The 15,783-nt window shown below is 37.2% G+C and overlaps 2 protein-coding genes across 3 annotated transcripts in view; both read left to right on the top strand.

Annotated features, from left to right (window-relative positions):
* The window catches only part of LOC110466471 (xaa-Pro aminopeptidase 1-like), a 21,239-nt gene extending 8,525 nt beyond the window's left edge, over window positions 1-12,714 (top strand). The window contains exons 12-24 of one of the 2 annotated variants that reach the window (XM_021522981.1): window positions 451-537; window positions 2,598-2,648; window positions 3,080-3,138; window positions 3,463-3,540; window positions 4,950-5,021; window positions 5,426-5,486; window positions 6,805-6,874; window positions 7,496-7,600; window positions 8,075-8,146; window positions 8,368-8,444; window positions 8,829-8,927; window positions 9,963-10,091; window positions 10,132-12,714. In XM_021522981.1, coding sequence (XP_021378656.1) covers window positions 451-537; window positions 2,598-2,648; window positions 3,080-3,138; window positions 3,463-3,540; window positions 4,950-5,021; window positions 5,426-5,486; window positions 6,805-6,874; window positions 7,496-7,600; window positions 8,075-8,146; window positions 8,368-8,444; window positions 8,829-8,927; window positions 9,963-10,082 — 951 coding nt within the window. In that variant the 3' untranslated portion in view covers window positions 10,083-10,091; window positions 10,132-12,714. Of the gene's footprint in view, window positions 1-450; window positions 538-2,597; window positions 2,649-3,079; window positions 3,139-3,462; window positions 3,541-4,949; window positions 5,022-5,425; window positions 5,487-6,804; window positions 6,875-7,495; window positions 7,601-8,074; window positions 8,147-8,367; window positions 8,445-8,828; window positions 8,928-9,962 lie in introns of both variants that reach the window. The other variant, XM_021522980.1, reaches the window with a different exon arrangement.
* Window positions 12,715-13,700: 986 nt separating this feature from the next.
* LOC110466451 lies at window positions 13,701-15,422 on the top strand. Its single transcript, XM_021522950.1, has 2 exons — window positions 13,701-14,088; window positions 14,188-15,422. The coding sequence occupies exons 1-2, from the start codon at window positions 13,701-13,703 to the stop codon at window positions 15,420-15,422; spliced, it is 1,623 nt and encodes a 540-aa protein (XP_021378625.1).
* Window positions 15,423-15,783: the final 361 nt, after the last annotated feature.

Here is a 15,783-nt window from a genome sequence, read left to right on the forward strand (position 1 = left end):
TTACATATCTAACACTTGAAAAATGTTTTTTCAATGAAAGTAACGATTTTGAGTCACCATTTTTGGCAAGATCTGGAATCAACAAGAACAAGATGACCCAATTTTATGATAGTTCTTATATATGTGCTTCTCAATTTTTTTATTTTTTTTTGATATGCTTGCCTCGGCAGGTTGATTACTTCCACCATTCCTCCATACAGTTTTATTTGTTAGTATTGGTAGACTCCTTTGGGATCATTATTTATGACAGATTTTCAAAATAAATGATACCGTACTCTATTATATTTATTCCATATCATATATGCTGCTACATTTCATTACTAAAAGGTTCTGCACTTAAATGATTTTCAACAAGTAAACCAATAGTGAGAAGTTGCTGGTGTATTCAGCATTAAAGCCAAGTAAGCTAATGACTTATCCAACATAAAACTGACTGTATTGTTTACCCAGACCCTGAGAGTAAATCTACCCTCACCCATTGCTCAGATGAAGGCTGTGAAAAATTGTGTGGAGCTCAAAGGAATAAGGAGAGCACACGTGAGTAGTCTCCCTTACTTAACTATAGAGGAAGCAAGAGCTGCTTTATGACAATAAAAATAAAATGATATACAATGTACCATAAAATAAAATGATATACAATGTACCATAAAATGAAATGATATACAATGTACCATAAAATAAAATGATATACAATGTACCATAAAATAAAATGTCACATTACAGTGTACTATTCTGGACAATATTTTTGGTAGTATACTGGACAATTGGATACTCCCTTATTCTATACAAGATTGTTGGTACCCCATTTCCTGTAGTCTAGTATACTGGACAATTGGATACTCCCTTATTCTATACAAGATTTTTGGTACCCCATTCCCTGTAGTCTAATATACTGGACAATTGGATACTCCCTTATTCTATACAAGATTTTTGGTACCCCATTCCCTGTAGTCTAATATACTGGACAATTAGATACTCCTGTATTCTAAACAAGATTTTTGGTAACCCATTTCCTGTAGTCTAGTATACTGGACAAGGGTGGGATGTTCCTGTATTCTAAACAAGATTTGTGGTACCCCATTCCCTGTAGTCTAGTATACTGGACAATTAGATACTCCTGTATTGTATACAAGATTTTTGGTACCCCATTCCCTGTAGTCTAGTATACTGGACAAGATTTTTGGTACCCCATTCCCTGTAGTCTAGTATACTGGACAAGATTTTTGGTACCCCATTCCCTGTAGTCTAGTATACTGGACAAGATTTTTGGTACCCCATTCCCTGTAGTCTAGTATACTGGACAAGATTTTTGGTACCCCATTCCCTGTAGTCTAGTATACTGGACAAGATTTTTGGTACCCCATTCCCTGTAGTCTAGTATACTGGACAAGATTTTTGGTACCCCATTCCCTGTAGTCTAGTATACTGGACAAGATTTTTGGTACCCCATTCCCTGTAGTCTAGTATACTGGACAAGATTTTTGGTACCCCATTCCCTGTAGTCTAGTATACTGGACAATTAGATACTCCTGTAATCTATACAAGATTTTTGGTACCCCATTTCCTGTAGTCTAGTATACTGGACAAGAGTGGGATGTTCCTGTATACTAAACAAGATTTTTGGTACCCCATTCCCTGTAGTCTAGTATACTGGACAAGAGTGGGATGTTCCTGTATTCTAAACAAGATTTTTGGTACCCCATTTCCTGTAGTCTAGTATACTGGACAAGAGTGGGATGTTCCTGTATTCTAAACAAGATTTTTGGTACCCCATTCCCTGTAGTCTAGTATACTGGACAAGAGTGGGATGTTCCTGTATTCTAAACAAGATTTTTGGTACCCCATTTCCTGTAGTCTAGTATACTGGACAAGAGTGGGATGTTCCTGTATTCTAAACAAGATTTTTGGTACCCCATTTCCTGTAGTCTAGTATACTGGACAAGAGTGGGATGTTCCTGTATTCTAAACAAGATTTTTGGTACCCCATTTCCTGTAGTCTAGTATACTGGACAAGAGTGGGATGTTCCTGTATTCTAAACAAGATTTTTGGTACCCCATTCCCTGTAGTCTAGTATACTGGACAAGAGTGGGATGTTCCTGTATTCTAAACAAGATTTTTGGTACCCCATTTCCTGTAGTCTAGTATACTGGACAAGAGTGGGATGTTCCTGTATTCTAAACAAGATTTTTGGTACCCCATTTCCTGTAGTCTAGTATACTGGACAAGAGTGGGATGTTCCTGTATTCTAAACAAGATTTTTGGTACCCCATTCCCTGTAGTCTAGTATACTGGACAAGGTTTTTGGTACCCCATTCCCTGTAGTCTAGTATACTGGACAAGAATTGGATGCTCATGTATATATATACTAGACAAGATTTTGGGCTCTCCCTTCCCTGTTGTGGTGTGATCTGGAAATTATTTCTGGTACTCACTTCCTCATTGACTGTTCTGGTCAAAGCATCTTGTATCAGATTGGCAATAAAATACAAAGTAACCTTTGACAAGTAACATACAAATATACATTAGTAGTCCAGCATTTGTTGAAGGCAGGAGGGGTTATCAATACATTGAAGTAATTATATGTTATGTTTCCCAGGTAAAAGATGCTGTCACTTTATGTGAATTCTTCTCCTGGTTGGAACGAGAGGTGAGTTTGAATCATACGACAATGTTCATTATCAGCAAAGTCTCCAAATGTAGTGCTAGCAAAACTAGCTGCTGCTGTTTTTGGAAAAGGGTCACATAATATCAATCTATCACTAGACATACTGGGATCTGTATTCTCATAGCAACAGGATCTTCAGCTTTGGTTGCTGATATAAATGATCAAATTTTTGAAGCAAAAAAATGATGATACATGTATTAAGGGTATGTTTTGTTTGTATTCTTTGGTTTTATAGATGTATCGGTATTCTATTCTATTTAAGTGTGCCTTGGGTTTATAGAATATAACTATTGAAGTACTCTTTAGTTCTATAGGTTGATTCTATGCAATCATGCGTTGGTTATGCAGATTGTATCTGAACACTTGTTTGCTTGTAAAGATAGAGTCTGTATAAGTTTGCCTTGGCTTTGTAGATTCCCAAAGGCAACATCACAGAGGTTTCAGCTGCTGACAAACTTGAGGAAATCAAACGGTGAGGAGTCAGAAACAATAACATGTCAAGGTGTTCACCCCCGCTATAAAGACTGTCTTGATATCGTAACCATAACCTTGAAGTTTCTTAGTTTTGATATTTTGAACATTTCTTCTCTTCAATCATGTAAAACTTTGTTAAGTAAAAGACACTGAACTTGTATGTACATTTACACCACTGTTTGATGGTTCTCCTGTTTAACTTCTCCCTTAGGGAAGTCACTATTATGTTTGAATTTCTGATCATTCATTTTATATCCACTTGAGGACAAAAATAATAATAACAGTATTAGAATATTTAAACTAAAACTATTTTATATCACAGGGGTCAGGATGACTATGTCAGCTTGAGTTTCACCACCATCTCTAGTACAGGGGAACATGGAGCTGTCATACACTACAAGTAAGTAACATCACATGAACATATTAATGCACTTAGGCTACAAGGATTGTCCACAGGGACTGGCCCCAATCCTGAAGACCTAGTCCCTGGGTTATAAAAGGAAAAAATTTGGATCCCCATTCTGTAACCATATATACAATAACTGGACAAGAAGAGGCAACACAGTCATAATAGAATAGATCCGAGTGTTGTGCCCCAGGGAATTCAGACCTTGGTTCATAACATAGAAGGGTTGAGATGTCAACCCTTTAACCACACAATTGCTGGGTATAAAGACCCATGCTGCCATGGTTGATCACCAGGTCCCGACGGCCCTTGGGGACGAAGTGCGTGAGTTATAACCGGAAATGGCTGAAATTAATCATCCCATATATATACATAAATCATACTATTGCTGGGCATGAAGAGATGAACAGTCATACTACTTGTATCGGGATCCTGGGTCTGACCTCACCTCTGTCAAAACATGAAACGTTCTTATCCCCACCCTGTAAACTTATATACAGTTACTGGACATGAAGAGATGAACAGTCATACTACTTGTATCGGGTTCCTGGGTCTGACCTCACCTCTGTCAAAACATGAAACGTTCTTCTCCCCACCCTGTAAACTTATATACAGTTACTGGACATGAAGAGATGAACAGTCATACTACTTGTATCGGGATCCTGGGTCTGACCTCACCTCTGTCAAAACATGAAACGTTCTTCTCACCACCCTGTAAACTTATATACAGTTACTGGACATAAAGAGACCAATAAACCCATGTTACCATGTGATTACCCCTGTAGGCTCTGTTGGCCCTTTGGACATTGTCCTTACTTCATAACATGAAAATGGTTGAAATCCAAACCCACTACGTGCTTGCTGGACATTAAGTAAGCATGGCTGTATCTGTCTCCTCATGCCCATGAAGAGACAAACATAATCATGTTAACAGGATTAGCCCCAGGATCTTGCCTTTCCCCAAGGATCTTTGTTCAGAATTATGACATTGAAAGTGTGGAAATCCCCATCTTATTGCCACATACACAAAGATGCAGATCTCAACAAAACGTTCTATGGAGCATCCTTAATTGGTCCCTGGAAATTAACTGTTGTGTGAAGAGTGAGGGCAACTACCCTTTCGGCTGGGCTGAAAGGAGGGTAACTTGAGTGTTGAAGTTTTCAAAAGCTTCCTTCTCCTAAATTGTTGATCAATTTCAACCAAATTTGCTATGGAGAACCCTTAGGCCAAGGAAGAAGATGATTCATAAAGGAAGGGTGTTGTTCCATTTGGTACTGAAAAACATTTACAATGCTACTTTTAATGAGAATATTTTGAGATGATTGCTTGCAAAACAGGCCCTCTGAGCCACTTAAAACTGAGGTGATGCATGCTTTTATGATAAAGTGTTTGTATGTTATAGACCGACAGCCGAAACGGACAGGACATTGACTACAGAAGAAATGTATCTCTGTGACTCAGGAGCACAGTATAAGTAAGTAAATGATTACAATCACGGTTAATTGATTTCTTGTTTAGTTTTGTTAGAAGCAGAATGTCAGTATTGGTTGTTTGTCATGAATTTAAAGCATGTTGTTGTCAGTTATAATAATAGCTACTGATTAGCCCTGTAAACCTGTAACAATCAATTACAAACAGGTGTATAAATGTTGATGTTTTCACTGTAATTGATTATATTTGTATTGTCACACTGAAATAACTGATAGTTGATATGGCATAATGTACAGAAGGAAGCCTAAGAAATAGGCTAAAATGGCTGTGACAGTCATTTGCATATTGAGTCCGTTCAATGAGAAAATTTCAGCTATTGTGTTGGCATTTTCAGGACAAACATATAGTGAATGGAGATTTAATGATTGTGTTTTACTTAAACCTCAGGGATGGAACGACAGATGTGACCAGAACTATACACTTTGGTACACCGTCAGATTTCCAGAAGGTGAGACAATCAACATAATGTTAAAATTACTTTACAGTTAGAGTATACAGCTAATGATAATGACCCCGGTAAAGTAGAGGTTGATACTTCGCTTTCCAGGTTCATATCACATTAATTTTACCATCATAAAGTCTATTATTTCTTCATTATATTATTGAATAATATTCAAAAACCTTAACAAATTTTATTCGATGGTTAATATTATACCAGGTTTGTCTTTAAGTTTCCCAATGGTACAGCCCAACTCTAATCGTACAGCTCAGCTTAATTAGTAGAACAATTATGTTTAAATGTTATGAGTTTCGAGAGCTTGTTACATAATAATAACAATTTGAGGTCCTTATATAGAGCTTTATCACATCCTAGTTCATAGATCGTCTTAACAGTTCACAAATTATTGCCATTTCGGCACTCACAGCTAGCATTCTACAATTCTAGCATTGCCCAACCTCGTACTCACATACAGCTGAGTAGACTGAAACAAGCAGATCGAGTAAAGAAAATATGGCCACAAGGAAAATACCATGGTGTGAGGGAAATATGATTGGGTTAGGAAAATATGGTCACAAGGAAATATAATTGTGTGTGGGTCAGGGAAATATGGTCACAAGGAAGATATGATTGTGATGGGAATATGATCATGTTAGGGAGATACGATTACGAGAAAAACTTGATTTGTGTGAAGGAAATATGCTTGCATTAAGGAAATATGATCACAGGGAAATATGTCCTGTGAGGGAATTGTGTTTGTTTCCCAAATAAATTTGTTTTTGGGAATTATTGAAGTATTACAAACCTCCAAGCATACCCATCAGGCATGTCTTGACGTCATATTTACGTTCAATTCTGATGTTGTAATTACGTCAAATATTGGTAAAAAGTGACAGTCATGTTGACGTCATTTCCTGACGTCGGAATTATGTCAATTGTTTACGTCAGATTTACGTCACATATTAATAAGAAGTTGACGTATTTTACGTCAGGTATTGCTCATAGTTTGACTATTAATATTTTATAGTATTCTGTCCTTAAATTTTTCTAACTGTGGCAAATATCAGCTTATCCATTCTTTTTCGTCATCTGTTGCCTTGACACATTGCCTGTTCTTTACATTAGCTGTTCTGGTAATAAAACTATTCATATATATATATATGTCTTAGTGGTAGGTGTATGCATGTAGTTACACTATATAGTGATAGATCTATTGGGAAATGTACGTATATGAATGAAGGGTTTTGTGGAATAAGTTGCTGACAGTTGAGAGTTTTAACTTTGTAAATGTCTCCGTGTTATCCAGCTTTGTGTTTTGTTTATCAAGGAATGCTTCACCAGAGTCTTGAAGGGACACATAAACTTGTCAAGTGTTGTGTTTCCAAATGGTGTCAAAGGTGAGTTACCCGTTTATTCCTGATAGCCCTCCATAATAATAATAGGCCTTTGATTTCATTGTCTCCAAATAAAAGTTTAAATATGTCAGGAATCACCTTTCAATAAATCTGTAACATTTCATGATTTGTAGTTTATAGAAAGTTTTTACGGTGACAAATACCGACTGTTTTCTGAGATATAAAGTACATATATTCATGGCTTACTTAAGCTAACATTAGCAGCAGAATTTGTACCTGTAATGCTAAGTATAAGACCTTATAACTACATGTCAATTCATTACATTGGTAGATTTAGGGGTGTTCCCAATCAATGCCCAACCCCTTCCACCCACTCTCCACACAGGCATGCTATTGAGTCAACCCAGATAACTTTAAATCTGTATGTCATATTTTTACTTTACAATGCATCTTCTACAAGCTCCTCCTACTCCCCCCTATCACACACCTTGAAAGAAATGAGAAAATGAAAAATGTTATACTCCAAAATTTTCTTTGATACCTGGCCACCACTTACTTGACATCATATGTCCCAACATCCCACAACCTTCAGACACTAAACCAGAATCCGCCTCTTCTCCCTACATGCACTTTGTTGCTATAGAAATATTGTTTTATTTTCAGGACACAGTCTGGACACACTAGCTAGAACAGCACTATGGGACGCTGGTTTGGACTATATGCATGGCACAGGGCATGGTGTCGGGGCATTCCTAAATGTACATGAAGGTATGTATTTTACTACAGATAACAGAAAGAAAAGTAGTAGTCTTATTTTAGATTTAGACTGATATAAAAAATTCTCACAATTAGTTAATGTTTACTATAAGGAGAAATGTTTTGCTTGATGACAATGGTCTGGTTGATGGCACCTAATGTACCTGGTACATGAAACCCAGTATTAAATTCAGTATACATGGGAAAAATTCGGGTTTTTCTCACCGAATGGTGGTCAATATTAATATTACATAGAGAAAGAAACATAAAATTGAACTTTAAATAAATCAGACTATAATCTAAATATGCTAAAAGGTTCAGAAAACTGAATGAAATGGAGGTATAGTCCCTACCAAAATTATAGATAGAGGCAATTTTTTCTGTAAAGGACTTACAAAGAGATATATATTTTCTGTAGAAGCCTATAATAGATGTATGTTTTCTGTTGGGGGTCTTACATATAAATATATATATATATACTTGCAGGTCCCTGTGGTATCAGCTCCAGAGTGTCACTTACAGACGTGGCTCTCGAGGAAGGGATGGTCCTGTCTGATGGTAGGATTCCATGAGATTCTTTTACTTCATACTCTGTTGTTCAGGTCAGTTCCATTGAAATAAAATGAATATCCAGTAGATCATTAAGCAAAAAGGACAGTCCGCAAAATCTTCGGAGGAAATTATGGATACACCATATAGATAGGTATATAGCTAATAATATTAATTGTGCATAGTTATCACTATGACTTATTTTGAACTGGGTTTTTTTATTATTTCAGAGCCAGGTTATTATGAAGATGGACAATTTGGAGTGAGAATTGAAAATTTAGTTGTAGTTAAAAAGGCGGAAACGAAGGTATCATTCATTTTTCATTTTGGTTTAATTGTTAAAGTTTTTAAATCTTGGCAAGACGAGATAATTATATAAATTGTGTTCGTCTAATTATGGCTTTTTAAGTTTCATCGTAACTTTATATCAGAATCGAAAAGACATTATAATAAAACACTTTTGTCCTACTTCGATTCTTATCATGTGAATATCTGTATTTGAAGCCATAAGTCCCTGAAGTGTTGTTAAGTTAAGGAAAAGAACAGGTCAGTCAAGAGATGATACATGTATTGGAAAAAGGCTATGATTACTGAATCATTTGTAGAAACAGAGTACATATTTAGACATTTAAGGTCCTTTTGACAAATGTTATTTTATATTTTATATTTTCATGGTTTCCTCTTTTTACAGAACAATTTTAAAGATAAAGGTTTCCTAACCTTCGCACCCTTGACCTTGGTGCCAATCCAGACAAAGATGATCTGTCCGTCTCTGCTGAGTGAACGAGAGGTATGTTGTATAACGAGAAATGATAACGTCGTAGGTTGAGAGGAATAGGGTAATTAATGATGTACATAATAGAAAATGTCATAAAGACTTTGAAGATGTGTCAAGGTCATCAGACCTTTGTTATGAACCCTTGATCTTTGAAGATCAGATGTACATGAACTCTGCATGTACATAGATCATGGTCAATTAGTCATCATGGAACAAGCAATAGAAAAATATGTCAGTTTAAATACATTTATGCCCAGATCTTCTAAATCATATGTATTCTTACAAAAAACACTGTCAGAGTTGATTATAACAAACACAGGAACATGTGTGAATAACCAACACATGTATACAATTTTCAGTAACCCTCAAAGATAAGTACTATGCTATGTAAATTACCCATACAGTCCATACAGGTATATAACCCTCCAAGATATTAACATACCATGGTATGTAAATAACCCACACAAGTACACATTTAGATAACTCACACAGATACACATGTGTATAATTAACACAGATACATATGTGAATAACCTACACAGGTACATGTTTAAATAACCCACACAGGTACATGTTTAAATAACCCACACAGGTACACATTTGAATAACCCACATAGGTTCATCTTAAAATACCCTACACAGGTACATGTTTAAATAACCCACAAAGCTACATGTTTAAATAACCCACACAGCTACATGTTTAAATAATCCACACAGCTACATGTTTAAATAACCCACACAGGTACATGTTTAAATAATCCACACAGGTACACATTTAAATAACCCACATAGGTTCATCTTAAAATAAACTACACATGTACATGTTTAAATAACCCACACAAGTTCATTTTAAAATAATCCACACAGGTACACATTTAAATAACCCACATATAGGTTCATCTTAAAATAACCCACATATAGGTTCATCTTAAAATAACCCACACCGGTACATGTTTAAATAACCCACACTGATACACATAGAAATATCAATAACCCAAACAGGTACAGGAGCATGACTAACGTAAACTATGATGTAAAACTTTACAGGTAGAGTGGCTTAACACATATCACAGCACAGTCCAGGACGAAGTGGGCAGTGAGCTAAGACGACAGGGCAAGCAGGCAGCACTGGACTGGATGATGAGGGAGACAAAACCACTGGGCTGATGTCCGAACCACTTGGCTGATGTCTGAACCACTGGGCTGATGTCTGAACCACTGGGCTGATGTCCTTTACAGTGACAGTTAGACTGCTCTGTATATTGATGTCTGACCACAGCTGATATTGGTGCAGCATTACATCAGCTAAAAAACGTGTCATATGTGTTGATTAGTATATCATTATTTTGGAATTATTTAAACAGAGAAAAGATTGAATCAGGAATTCTGGATTAACTAATATTAAGATCCCCTCCAGGGAAACTTATCTTGATACAGGTATTGTAAAAGTCTCAGTTTGACTGTCAACTTAGTATGTAAAAATGTCTTTGATAATTATTTTAATGAAGATCTTACTGTTCACATGAAGTGGAATTTCAGATGTGTCCTTGTGATTTATTTTGATATTTAGACTTACATGTTGTATGATCATTTATGTCATCAGTCCCTTTTTTCTATGCATTTACAACTTTGTTATATATTTATTATGTATAACTGAAGCATTTTGTATAGGTGTACAAAACCAATCTAGTGTGTGTACATGTATATTTGGATTTTCTTGAGTGTCTTTGTTTATGCTGCAACATTCTGGTACGGTATGCCTGTTATGCTGGTGTGTGAATATGTACCCTATTCTGATATTACAGGATATCAGAGATGTTCTGGTGTGCTATTTTTATCAGGATCAATGTTATCAACACTGTACAACAGTCTAAGCCTATTATAGTATTTTCATTGTGCAGCACTTTGAAGATTTTAGTACAAATCTACCTTCTGTTGGGAATTTTTCAACCCTGAAATACATTTTTTAACAATTTGGTCATTGATAGTTTAAAATGTCCATGTACATCTTAAAAATATCATTAACACTTAAATTATAGACATTGCTTCTTATTACATTATAATAATTTTAGAAACTCATATATAAGCCTTATTGAAAAAATCATAACTCGTATGTAAACCTTACTGAAAAAATGTTCAGCAATCATAACTCTTATGTAAATCTTAAACAATCATTACTTTTATATAGGACGCTGGGTTCGTGACCGATGGGTTGCGAGTTCGAGTCACGTCACGGTACTGTGTTGTATCTTTGAACAAGATACGTTACTCCGCTTGTTCTAGTCTAGTTCTAGTGTTTGGGCAGTGCTGGAATTGTTGAATGCTAGCTGTGAGCACTGAAATGGCAGCACCGGCTGTTAGTCCGAATTATTCTGACGTTTTATCGACTTTTTTCATATCGGTCTGTCGTCGATTAACAAGATACATTAACACCTGGTAAACAAGATTACAATCAGTCTCATTTGTTACACATGTAATTAGCTTCCTCAATGTAAGGAATTCGCCAATTCACACACACAAATATGCAGCTGGATAAGTTGAACATATCTCATCTTTTTTGTTGTTGATGTGTTTTGATATACATTATGTAAATATCCGAATATGAATTTAAATCAACAAATGTGTTTACCACTGGAAATTAACAACAAACCAATGATGTAGATCAGTGAATAGAAAAATCTGCCCAGAGTTTTTTTGACTATTGACTTGTGGTTATGTATGTTTGTTGGGGTGTTTTTAATGCCATTGTTTTTGCGTGTGACAGTGAGGATGTGTGAACGTGAGTGAGCAAGGTGTATTGTTCCAAGCACATACAAATACATCTGTATAATCAACACTCAGTAACTTTCTGGTGTATTTCTCCTGGCAATGGTCAAAGTACATTATTGCATAATAATATCATTATACAAAAAATATTCTAATATTGATCAAGAGTGCATGTTAAAAGAAAACCTCTAATCATACATGTTTATATACATAGATATGAGAATATCAGCTGATATTGGCATTGGATCTGAACACTATTGGATGTGTACATGTATTAATAAATATATCAATAACCACACTGACAACTTTTATACTTCGTTCAGTATACCAGCCTAAGATAAGACTCTGCAATATACACATTTTCTTTGGATGGTAAACAGAAAAAAATATTTCGAAGTTAAAAGGAGAGAATCATGAAAATTGATCAGCAAAACTATTACCTATGGGGTAAGAAATCCGGAAATATCACCAATATTGATATTATCTCAGGATTTCCATGTACAAGAATCCATGGATCATATCAGTTTAAGGTCCAGGTAATATTGGACAGCACACCCAAAAACATCGCCAGGAAATCTCGGGAAGTCCTTGCACCAAGACATGTTACAAGTCTGGACTTCTAAGGACAGTCTCGACACCAGGGCCCAGTTGTTCAAAAGGTGATGAGCTTAATCAGTGATTATTGCAAATCTTAATTTTGTGTATCTTTAAGACTCAACCTTTGAATTAGTAACAATTTCTAGATATCAAGTATTCAGTTGAGTGAATGTACATGCAAAATTGTGAGATTTTTTCTTGTATATTGACAAAACTTTTAAAGGTTTAAAAATGTTGTTAAACTGTGATAAAGCTAACCAACTTTTGAATGACTTGGCCCGGAGATTCTCTGGAAAACAGAAGCAGGACATAAATACTGCATCCATTGGGGGGTTATATTTCAACTTAAATAAATATTTCTACCTTGGAGCTTTATAAACATATGAATTCTGGAAAAAAAATATGATGAAATCGACAATAAAGTGAAACAACGATATTTTGGGTTTTCTTTTCTTTCACTGGCATCGTGAGGCTCCTCCCCTCCAGTTTCAGATGACTCCTCGTCAATTGCTATGTTTTATAGATATCATTGCATTAGATTTCTGCAAATAAAAAAATTGTCAGTCGAAATGCTGTAATTTTAAAACAATTTTCATAATGTCGAGAAATTTCCTGTATAGGTTTATGGAAATATTCAACCATATGCCTATTGCATACATTGTTTCTCAAATACTATATATTACAATATCTCTCACTTTTTCCTGCGCCAAATACGGGATATTACAATCTCTCTCACTTATTCCTGCGCCAAATACTCTATATTACAATTTCTCACTTTTTCCTGCGCCAAATACAGGATATTACAATCTCTCTCACTTTTTCCTGCGCCAAATACTCTATATTACAATCTCTCACTTTTTCCTGCGCCAAATACTCTATATTACAATCTCTCTCACTTATACCTGCGCCAAATACTCTATATTACAATCTCTCTCACTTATACCTGCGCCAAATACTGTATATTACAATCTCTCACTTATACCTGCGCCAAATACTGTATATTACAATCTTTCTCAATTATTCCTGCGCCAAATACTGTATATTACAGTCTCTCACTTATTCCTGCGCCAAATACTGTATATTACAATCTTTCTCAATTATTCATGTGCCAAACACAGTATATTACAATCTCTCTCAATTATTCCTGCGCCAAATACTCTATATAACAATCTCTCTCAATTATTCCTGCACCAAATTTCCGTCAGTTTTATTTTTTAAATACGATTATTTTTGTGGGATTTATGGTGTCGTAACAGGATCCAAAACTGTGTCACAATCAGTTCTGACCTTTTCCACGAACTTTTATGGGTCAATCAAAATATATTCTGGAACGGTCATGAACAAATATATAAAGGTAGTCTGTAAGAAGAGACTTTTTGTTCCTGGATGGCTATTGGTACCTAGATGGCTATGGGTTCCTAAATGGCTATTGATTCCTGGATGGCTATGGGTTCCTGGATGGCTATGGGTTCCTGGATGGATATGGGTTCATGGATGGCTATGGGTTCCTGGATGGATATGGGCTCCTGGATGGATATGGGTTCATGGATGGCTATGGGCTCCTGGATGGATATGGGCTCCTGGGTGGATATGGGTTCCTGGATGGATATGGGTTCCTGGGTGGATATGGGTTCCTGGATGAATATGGGCTCCTGGATGGCTATGGGTTCCTGGATGGATATGGGCTCATGGATGGCTATGGGCTCATGGATGGCTATGGGTTCCTTGATGGATATGGGCTCCTGGATGGATATGGTTTTCTGGATGGATATGGGTTTCTGGATGGAAATGGGTTCCTGGATGGATATGGGTTTCTAGATTGCCAAAATCTCGGCAATGAGACAGTTTATAGATTAAATGTAGTCTGTAAGAGGAGACTTTTTGTTCCTGGATGGCTATTGGTTCCTAGATGGCTATGGGTTCCTGGATGGCTATGGGTTCCTGGGTGGATATGGGTTCCTGGATGAATATGGGCTCCTGGATGGATATGGGTTCCTGGGTGGATATGGGTTCCTGGGTGGATATGGGTTCCTGGATGGCTATGGGTTCCTGGGTGGATATGGGTTCCTGGATGGATATGGGCTCCTGGATGGATATGGGTTCCTGGATTGCTATGGGTTCCTGGATGGATATGGGTTCCTGGATGGCTATTGGTTCCTGGATTGCTATGGGCTCCTGGGTGGATATGGGTTCCTGGATTGCTATAGGTTCCTGGATGGATATGGGTTCCTGGATGGATATGGGTTCCTGGATGGCTATGGGTTCCTGGATGGATATGGGTTCCTGGATGGATATGGGTTTCTGGATGGCTATGGGTTCCTGGATGGCTATGGGTTTCTGGATGGCTATGGATTCCTGGGTGGATATGGGTTCCTGGATGGATATGGGCTCCTGGATGGATATGGGTTCCTGGATGGATATGGGTTCCTGGATGGCTATGGGTTCCTGGATAGATATGGGTTCCTGGATGGATATGGGTTCCTGGATGGCTATTGGTTCCTGGATTGCTATGGGCTCCTGGGTGGATATGGGTTCCTGGATGGATATGGGTTCCTGGATGGCTATGGGCTCCTGGATGGCTATAGGCTCCTGGATAAATATGGGCTCCTGGATGGATATGGGTTCCTGGATGGATTTGGGCTCCTGGATGGATATGGGTTCCTGGGTGGATATGGGTTCCTGGGTGGATATGGGTTCCTGGATGGATATGGGTTTCTGGATGGAAGTGGGTTCCTGGATGGATTTGGCCTCCTGGATGGATATGGTCTCCTGGATGGATATGGGCACCTGGATAAATATGGGCTCTGGATGGATATGGGTTCGTGGGTGGATATGGGTTCCGGGATGGATATGGGCGCCTGGATGGATATGGGTTCCTCGGTGGATATGGGCTCCTGGATTGATATGGGCTCCTGGATTGATATGGGTTCCTGGATGTATATGGGCTCCTGGATGGATATGGGTTCCTGGATGGATATGGGTTTCTGGTTGGATATGGGTTTCTGGATGGATATGGGTTTCTGGATGGAAATGGGTTCCTGGATGGATATGGGTTTAATAGATGGCCAAAATCTCGGCAATGAGACAGTTTATAGATTCAACAAAAGCGTGCCAATCATTTTATGTGGAGAAAGAAACAATTGAGGAAATCAGAATTACAGCACTAATGCCAAACGTCATGATGACGTAGCAATCATGGATACAAAGTTGCAATCAAATCCAGTCGGCAGTGAAGATTCCAGTTCCGGTGGGTTTTTTTATTATCTTGAGCTTTACAGCTCAACAGTATACAATACAATGGAAACAAGACATATATACACACAGCATTATGGAACACAAATTGCAATGACGGCACTACAAACCCCTCAATGGAGACGTTCGAACAACCATTTGAGCGTTTCAATCGGTCCATCCGCAGGGGTTCGTTGCAACATAAACATACACATTTATGTTAGCTGTGTTTATGGAACGCCAAATTAACATATATTCATTTAATTGTACAATA

This window comes from Mizuhopecten yessoensis, unplaced genomic scaffold (assembly GCF_002113885.1).
Source record: "Mizuhopecten yessoensis strain PY_sf001 unplaced genomic scaffold, ASM211388v2 scaffold11133, whole genome shotgun sequence".
NCBI classification, from domain to species: Eukaryota; Metazoa; Mollusca; class Bivalvia; order Pectinida; family Pectinidae; genus Mizuhopecten; species Mizuhopecten yessoensis.

Coding starts and splice junctions, on each gene's coding strand:
- LOC110466451 (XM_021522950.1), top strand. CDS start 13,701: ATGGCTATTGATTCCTGGATGGCTATGGGTTCCTGGATGGCTATGGGT. Junction 14,089..14,187: donor GGGTTCCTGGATGGATATGG/GTTTCTAGATTG, acceptor ATTGGTTCCTAG/ATGGCTATGGGTTCCTGGAT.